The 9,349-nt window shown below is 37.3% G+C and overlaps 1 protein-coding gene across 1 annotated transcript; it reads right to left on the bottom strand.

Moving 5' to 3' along the window:
- Positions 1 to 382: 382 nt before the first annotated feature.
- On the bottom strand, positions 383 to 7,515 carry LOC131167847 (WAT1-related protein At3g28050-like). The gene is made up of 7 exons (XM_058126851.1): positions 6,937 to 7,515; positions 6,790 to 6,855; positions 6,557 to 6,670; positions 1,825 to 2,056; positions 1,547 to 1,705; positions 1,294 to 1,445; positions 383 to 1,035 (listed from the first exon to the last, which is right to left on the bottom strand). The coding sequence occupies exons 1-7, from the start codon at positions 7,305 to 7,307 to the stop codon at positions 897 to 899; spliced, it is 1,233 nt and encodes a 410-aa protein (XP_057982834.1). The 5' UTR covers positions 7,308 to 7,515; the 3' UTR covers positions 383 to 896.
- Between the last annotated feature and the right edge of the window lie 1,834 nt (positions 7,516 to 9,349).

Raw genomic sequence — 9,349 nt, 5'->3', positions numbered from 1 at the left:
TGTAGTTCCTCTAGCTGTTTATGAGGGATTAGCTTGTTTAAATATAATAATTATTGTTGCTTCCTATTATATAATATCTGCAAATCACATGTTTTCAGCCAGTGTTTGATTAATTGAGAGGGGTTCCTATTAAGGGTATGAAATAAGAATATGGATTAGGATTGAACGGTAGTAAATTTTATATGGATTATGGATTAGTTATAAGTTATTTTTTACTAGCATATGGATTGTGGATTAGTTCTTTTTGCAGACCTTGGAATGTTTGATTTTCGTTTCAGAAAGCTAGATTACCAAATATTTCTCTGCTGCAGCAGCAGCATGTTTACATGCATTTATCTACATTTTGTTGGATAGATGATAGAGAAGTTTTGGGGCTTCCCTATTTCACGAGGCTTAAAATTCTGAGATATTATAAATGTTAGAACATAACAGGCTCTTCTTTTGGAGGCCCACCACACTTTACAGATGTTTTCTGTACCATCCCAGTGGCGCTTCCCTATGTCACAAGGCTTAAGATTCTGAGATATTATATATGTTGAGAATATTACAGGCTCTTATTTTGGATGCCCACCACACTTTCTTGTAAAGAGTAGATGTTTTCTGTACCATCCCTGTCTATTCCTGAAAGTGCTATTCAATTTTTTTCCCTTCATTCTTTCATAAATCTGGGTGGGATAATACTATCATGTCATAATATTCAAATGCCTGAGCTGTGTCAGTTCATGTGTGCCTCACCGCATGCTTTATATGATCCTCAGTGACGGGTTCTGTGCTCTGAATCTGAAGAAGCCCATTAAAATTTTCAGAATGCAAGTAGCTAGCTAGCTGGGGAACATAACTGGGCTTCAATTCATATGCATACAATTGGTTTTACATTTCATCAACTGTATCGCTCATTAGCTTGGCAACAGAGGGGTCTTTTGAGTAGACTGCGAGTCCAAGCTTCTAAACCCACATTCCTCATTCACCTCTTCTTTCGCTTTCCCCCACATGACCGTATAAAACCCGAGGGATATTATGGTTGCTCCAACAACACTGCACAGGGAGGCCAAAGGAAAATGAAAGTAGAACAATAACTTTAGCAACAAAAGAAGAAAACATGCACCAATTTTCCTCCTTCTTTGTTCTCTCTCAACCTCAAGAAATTTTCCCCTCAAGAAAGTGTACTAGTTGGCCCATTGCACGTTCATTTCCTTTTACCCTTGTTGGAGGAAAGAAATTTGCTTTTCCGTGTGTGCAGGGAGAGGGGGTGATTGGCGAGAGAAAAAACATAGAGCAAAACTGTGAGAGTACCTCCCAAGATGGAGTGTGTCTCCCAGGAATATGACTCCCATGGCAACTGCTATTACAATGGATAATGGCTTGAACATAGCTACATAGACCGGTCCCTTCAAGCGCAGAGCCCATGTGTGAACTGCAATGCTCATGAATGACCCAAAAAATCCCTACACAAAGGTAAATAATTAATTAGCCACATCTAGTCTTCGACACTGAAGAGAAGGCTCTTTACCAATCGTGCAATGGTGGTAGTCGTTCAGTATCTTACCGAGCATAAGATAGATATCAATGCTATGTTGAGTCCAACTCTCCAAGCACTCAAGTCCACTTCTGCAACTAAACCTGCGACGGCAGCTACAATGGCCACACACAAGTTGTAGAAGAAAACCACTGTGAGCTCTGATGGGTACTCCGTCATAATTTTTGCCTGATAATGCCGTACATTTTAAATTTAGTTTTCTCTTTTGCTATGCGTATCGAAATACTGTCGAACATGTTCGAGACATTTTAGTTTTGGGTAGAGAGTGAAATCAGCAGTAGGGATACCTGAATAATGTACCAGACTGGTATGAGTAGATATTCAGTGGTAAGGTAAAGGCTGCCAAGGACCCAATTGGACTGTGATGAGGCCAGGGAATGGAGTGATTTGGATGGTGATGAAGATATTACAATCGCTGGACCTTTGTAGAGCGTGACTACAAATGCTCCTGATATTGATACTATGGTGCCCATGATCTTAGCCTGGCTGCTTGAGCTTCTCAGAGCTACCTTCTCCATCCTTTTGGGGCCAAAGTGGGGAAGGGGAGAAAAAGAAGAAATACATAAAAGGAAGAAAAAAAATCATGGATGATTACTGAAATCATCGAGTAAGACATGAGAAAATAATAATCATGGTAATGGCCCCTAAGATGCTTGAACAGAGGTTCCACTTATGTAAAAATTACTGTGTTCTTTTTTCGATTTGTTGTGGGAATTGTGCATGATCTTAAGAGATGCCGACTGCTGACAATAATATGTTTCTTTTCTTTTCATGGGATGAAATAGGTAAAGTTCTTTGCCTAGCAAATGGAAAACAAAGATACACATCACAGCCAAGAAATTCCATTACTTCTGCGTAGAGAAAAGGAAGCGCAAGAGGGGGAAAAAAAGAAAGTAAAAAGAAAAAGAGACCAGGACCCAAAGTGGAGGACCACTCACAACAGCAACACATACCAAACCAAACCAAAGTAGCAAACAAAACCAAGTACTGAAATTTTTGGCACACTAACACCTTAAAAATTGACATCATTTTGGGGAAATATGAGTATATATAATCATCTTTCTATATTAGAAATATTTTATTGTGAAATAACGCCTCTTCCAACAATGTACAGCGGAATAATAATATTATTGTAAAAGATCAAATATACACTTGTAACAATCTAAATGGTGAATATAGAATACTTCCACAACCATAGCAATATAAAGAAAGAAAAAAATAAGAGCAATGACATAAGGAATTACGTGATTCAGCAAAGCCTACATCCACGGGAGCAATTAGTAAGAGATTTCATTATTAAATCAAAGATACACACTACAATGGTATACAATAATCTTCTTTCCTTCTCTCACCTTCTCTTTGTACACAATATGCCTAGAAGGACATATTTAACAAACTCTCGGAGGCCTCCGAATGCCTAACCGTCCCAATGTTCCAATTCAAAATTTGAATTTTTCCTCGCAGCCCTAGAGCACTCGCCGACGAGAGAGAGAAGATCACTCGTCGACTAGTACAACCACTTGTCGACGAGTTTCTCAACTTTTGCAATTTTCTAGCTCTCGATATCTATTCGTCGATGAGCACAGGGCACTCGTCGATGAGTCATTGCTGCACAGCACAAAGTCTTCATCCATATGTTTTTCTTCCTTTGTTTATGAACCCCAACAAGTATAAGAGTCACATACAAATACAACAATCTCCATTTGGCGATTATACGCCCTTTAGGAGAACCTAAAAAAAAATATTTGATTTGTTCACATTGTACTTAGAACGTTCGGTTGAGACTATCTCCATTTCTAGCACTTGGAAACATGCACCAAGTCCAAGTAACACTACTTGAACTTGCCGATGGCAATTTCAGCTTCTACCATCAACCCCGATACAGTTGTAGATGCAACACCCAAAGACTTCACCCTAGACTTCCAACAAGATCTTTCCACAACAGAAAACACAAACATTGTTGCAAGCCTTCTATCACCAGTCCCCTGTATGGTCTTTAACAAATCTCACAACTGACGGTTCACTCTGTTGCCTACTGAAACACCCCATTGCACAATCATGAGGAACCTTTTACATATCACGGAAATCATAGCCCATCCTTGAGTACTGAGCGGTAGACATTCCATATGGATTCTCCACAAAAGTCCCTTGAGATAGCAAACGAGGTCTCCCTGCGGTTCCATCTATAAAGCCACCCTAAGATAACACCCATTTCCCTGTAGCCTTGTTCACAAAATCACCCTGAGATAAAACTAATCTCCCTATAGTTCTATCAATGTGAATCACCAAACCAAGACCCATTTTGGTCGTATCCAACACATTCATGTCAAAAACTTTTAACAGAGTTTCCAATTGATCAGTCTTAGTTAAAGCCTTCTCAGCCAATAACATGTCATTCACACATAACAGATACATCACTCCACTGCATCCTATCATCCTCTTCCATATTGGAAGCTTCACCAACTCACACACCTGGTACATATGCAATACATCCATTTTCTCTACCATAACATTTATCCTTCTATTTTTCCCTTTGCCATGCATTGCAACTTGAAAAATAGCAGAAACCTTGCTTTTGGAAGTAATGAGTACATGAAATGCTAGAATGCCAAATTTATACTTGAGTGGTAGTCTGATAGTGCACATGAGCCCACCATGATTCTGCTAGTCTCCTGAGCCGAAACTCCCTGCTATATGAACTATGTCATCATTGCCCTGAGTCTGTTGCTCCACTTGCATCACATGCCCATTCATACCGTGATACTGTTGACCCAATAAAGAACTCCTTGCATTTTTTCCCTGAGTCCCTAACTCTACCTGAATAACATGATTACTGGCTGCCGTAGTTTTTTGGCATTTGTTTCTCTTTCTTTACCTAAGACGTTGCACCATGACTTCATCAACAAAAGTCATGTCCTCGATCACCCCTTTGTTTGCCACAAGATCACCCAGTTTGCACCCACCCTTCTTATAACCCATAAAAGTGTATTGTTTGAACATCACATCAAACCTAGATCCTTCATCACTAGAATAGTGCACATGTGGACATTCACTCACAATCAAGTAGTTTACCACAAAACCTGCTCACAATTCACTTGCAACTTTCCCATTTAACGATACCTTTGGCGATCGGTCCACGAGAAACGCGTCATACTTACTGACTTCACCAAGAAGTACCCTGCAAGCTCTGCATATACGTGCCCCGCTTACAAAACTCCTTGAACAAAACCAGCGTACTGAGCCCCAATGTTTGACTTGAGAATCTCTTTCTCGGTATGGTTCTCCATCCCATCCACCGCATGAAGTACACCAAGACCCTTCGTGATAAACACACGAAATACATATGTCTATCCCCTGATGCTATCATCATTGGTCCCCAAATATTTGAATTCATGTAGTCACTCATATGCTCTAACCGCATATGCCACAAGATATCTGACTCAGATTCAACGGTTGCAACTCCACCTACAACACTAACACCTTGTAGTGCATAGATATTTCTCGCTACTTTTTCTCCTTTCATCACTATCGAGTCACATTCACACACTTTCATTTCTCCACATTCAGACTTGTAACAATATCTATTACAGTCTAAAATACCCAATGAAATAGCATTCTTCCTTAGACCTGATTCATGCTTTACATCACATATGGCGTTTATAACACCATCATACATTCTGATTTTGACATTTTTAATAAAAAATATTTTGCATGAAATATCTTTTTCCATTAAAATACAACCAGTATAAACTGACCTGTAGGTGTCAAATCATTTTTTATGATAAAAGCATCCGGTATCTAAGATCCAAGAATCACCCGTGAGGCACTCCGAACCTGATGAAACACATAGCATATCTCCATCACTACATTCTGAATCTTTCTTCACTACACTTGTAGATTTTAACGAACCCTTAGACATATTTCGACATTCCAATTTTCACCAAACTAATGTCAGCGTATTCTCATTCATGACGTGATACAACACATCATTAGCCAAACAAAGACAAATGATTGCTCCCAATTCATTCGCCATGCTATCTGGTTGAATTCTGTATAAAAATTACACCAAGCCTTGCTGCACCACGAGATCCTTCAATGTAGAGACCATACAACACGCTCTGATACCAATTGTTGTGAAATAATGCCTCTTCCAACAATGTACAGCAGAATAATAATATTGTTGTAAAGGATCAAACATACACTTGCAACAATCTAAATAATAAATATAGAATACTTCCACAACCATAGCAATATAAAGAAAAAAAATAAAAAATAAGAGCAACGAACTAGGAGTTACGTGGTTTGGAAAAACCTACATCTACGAGAGCAATCAGTAAAAGATTTCACTATAAAAATCAAAGATACACACTACAATGATATACAATAATCTTCTCTCCTTCACTCACCCTCTCTCTGTACACAATATGCCCAAAAGGACATATTTAACAACCCCTCGGAGGCTTCCCTCCGAATGCCCAACCGTCCCAACGTTCCATTTCAAAATTTGAATTTTTCCTCACAGTCCCAGAGCACTCGTCGATGAGAGAGAGAAGACCACTCGTCGACTAGTACGACCACTCGTCGACGAGTCTCAGAACTTTTGCAATTTTCTATCTCTCAGTATCTACTCATCGACGAGCACATGACACTCGTTGACGAGTCACTGCTGCACAACACAAAGTTTTCATCTATATATTTTTCTTTCTTTGTTTATGAACCTGAATAAGCACAAGAGTCGCACACAAATACAACATATTTGTAGGGAAAAGCTTACTCTTTAACTCAATCGGTGAGTGCCCAATGTCCACTCATATGGACTCGACTCAACCCTGTTTGATATGCAGAAAAAACTGCAATAGTGAAAGGATCTATATATGTTTTGTCATTTTTCATCCTCTGATTTTTATGCTTTCCCTTCTGAACACGACAAAAGGGTTAACAGAAACAGAACTATGTTGCAAAAGAAGATAAAAATTCAGGGATGTGACTGAAGTAAAATAAGAGGAAAGAGGGAAGAACCTGAAGAGGATCGCGAGGATGAAGGTAAAAGCTGGCGTGAGGTTGCTGATAGCAGAGGCAAGAGTAGGAGAACTGTAATTGATGCCTTTGTACCCCATGATCTGAGATGTAGAACTGGACCCAAAAATTAAACACGAAGTCAACGACTAAATCAATAAAAGAACTCAAAACAAGAAATAGATATTTTCTGGGGAACCAGAATCATCAGAGTTGTAAGTTGTAAATTTATGTACCCAACCAGTCCCAGTAGGCCAATTTTGTATAGAACAGAGAAGTTGAGTGGAGGAAGCAGCCCTTTTCTGGGGGAAAAAACAGCCGAACAGAAGAATTGTTAGTACTTTTTTGATTTGACAGAGTAGAAAACAGAAAGTGAGAGAGACCTGTGGGTGATGAAGGGGGAAGGAAGGAGAAGCAGAGCAGCAATAGCATATGCGTAGACTATGAAGACGTAGTAGTTCATCCCTGTCCAAGTTGCAGCTTTGTATAGCGTGTTCAGCCCCACGTTGGCGCACTCCATGGCTACTATGGCCGCGAATGGCAGCACATCGCCGGAGCCGGAACAGCACCTCCCCACCATCTCTCCCTCTCCCTCCGTTCCCCCCCCCCCCCCTCTCTCTCTCTCTCTCTCTCTCTCTGAAACAGAGCAAGAAGAAACAGAGGCGTTCAAGAAATTGTGATCTCTCTGTGTGACATCACAGGTTTGGTTATCTGAGCTTATAATGGTGTTTGCGCAGTGGGGGCTCTGTTGCATGTGGTGTGATCATGGCTCTTTCCCTTTCAATGTTGCTTTATTTAATTTCATTTGCTCTGTTGAAGATGATTGAACTCTTTCCCTCGAAAGATACATCGACAAATGGCGATGGCTTTCGTTTTCTGTTTTGCCTTTGTTGCTTCTTCGAGTGATTGTAATTATGCATAAAGTTATGTCCTCCCTGGTAAATGAAAAATGTTTTAAAGTGTTAAAATATTGCTGTTGTATTTTTCATGAGTTTGACACATTATTTATTTTTAGTTTTATATTTAATGGTGTATTTAATATATTGCTGTTGTATTTTTCATGAGTTTGACACATTATTTATTTTTAGTTTTATATTTAATGGTGTATTTAATATATTAAATGTTAATTAAGTTTGGAAAACTCTGTTTTTATAAGAATTTCTCACAAATAATATGAAATATCATAATTTATTGAAATTGATTGAGCGTGAAAAAGTTTAATTAATTTTGAAAACTTACATTAGTCGTCATAAGATCGTGTGATGACTTTTTCGTGATGAACTGAAAATTTTGTTAAGGTTCCAAAGAGTACAAATACACTATACTTATAAATAGTAGCGTTAAATTGCTCATAGAGCTAAATTTTGGTTAATAATAATTGACATGATTTAACCTTTAAACCTTATGAACAAAATAATTCTTCTAATGGTTAAAATGGTTGAGAGAATGCAAACAAGAAACTCCAACTCATTTTCTTAAATTTCAAAATTTTGATAGAAGACCTAATTTCAATTTTCTCTTTTTCTTTTTGGACAAAATTATATGAAGGAAAAAAAAAGAAAGCAATCATGTAAAGCAAAACAATAAAAAAAGAATTCATTGGATTTTATTTCTTTACAAGTTGCAATGAGAAAATGTTGTCTTTGATGATCTCATCATCTTCTTCAATCATGTATTGCAGATATTCTTTTTAGGGTAATCATTGGCTTCCAAAATTTAATGTTAATTTTTGGAATTAAAAAAAATTATAATGATCATTCAAAATATTTTTGTACAAATAAATAAAAATAATATGAGCACATATTTCTTAACTCTTTTTAAAAATAAAATACATTTATTAAATGTGTGAATAGGTATTTACATGTTTCATTTTTAAAAATATTTTTATGATTCAATCAAAATCATAACATTTTAGGGTGCATATTGTTAGTTGATGTCATGATAAAAAAATTATTTTCTTAGTGATTTATTTAGATGTTAATTAGTGAAAGTTGAATTAAGTAATTAACTTTGAAAAAACATATATTCAGTTGAGCCCACAAAATTAAAGAGACCAGTTGCAATGCATTATGATGCCAACTCTGATGCCAGTTCCAATGGCTACGCTGAAAGAGAAAAGCTTTGGATTGATTGGGCCGCATATACGCAACAATCCAAACCCCAATCCATGCACATGTCAGCGAGCAGTCAATATCAATTCCCAAAGCCATGACATTAAATTCCGATCTGGATCCCTTGAAAAGGATATTATTAAAAAAATAAAATAAGGCTGGGAGAATTCGAGGTATAAGGGTGAGCATAATTCGGGAAAACCTGAATTAACCGAATTAATCGACTGAAATTGGTCGACTCGGTTCGGTTAAAAACACAAGATTGGTCGGTTCGATTATGATTTTACAAAATTTGGTTAATCAGTTCAGTTAAGAGAAATGTTAATTCGGTTAACCGAAATAATCAATTTAATAATTAATTAAAATTTAAATATAAATTAGTATATGTTAATTTGTTAATATGTTAATTAGTATATGTCAATTTGTTAATATGTTAATAAGTATTTGGTAAAAAATCTATAATTATATTATGTTTTTATTAATTAATTTCAAATTAATTCGGTTAAATTCAGTTAACCAAATTACCTAAAAAGGTAATTCGGTCGAGTTCGGTTCGGTGAGGCGCCTCTATTTGGTCGATTCAGTTAATAGTTCTCATGAACTGAAAATTTTGGTTAATTTGGTTAATTAATCGAATTTGGCCGAACCGACCGTTTGCTCACTCCTACCAGGGTGTACTCTGGGG

This window comes from Malania oleifera, chromosome 11, assembly GCF_029873635.1.
Source record: "Malania oleifera isolate guangnan ecotype guangnan chromosome 11, ASM2987363v1, whole genome shotgun sequence".
In the NCBI taxonomy this organism is placed as follows: domain Eukaryota; kingdom Viridiplantae; phylum Streptophyta; class Magnoliopsida; order Santalales; family Ximeniaceae; genus Malania; species Malania oleifera.
This window is presented reverse-complemented; position numbering and strand designations above follow the sequence as displayed.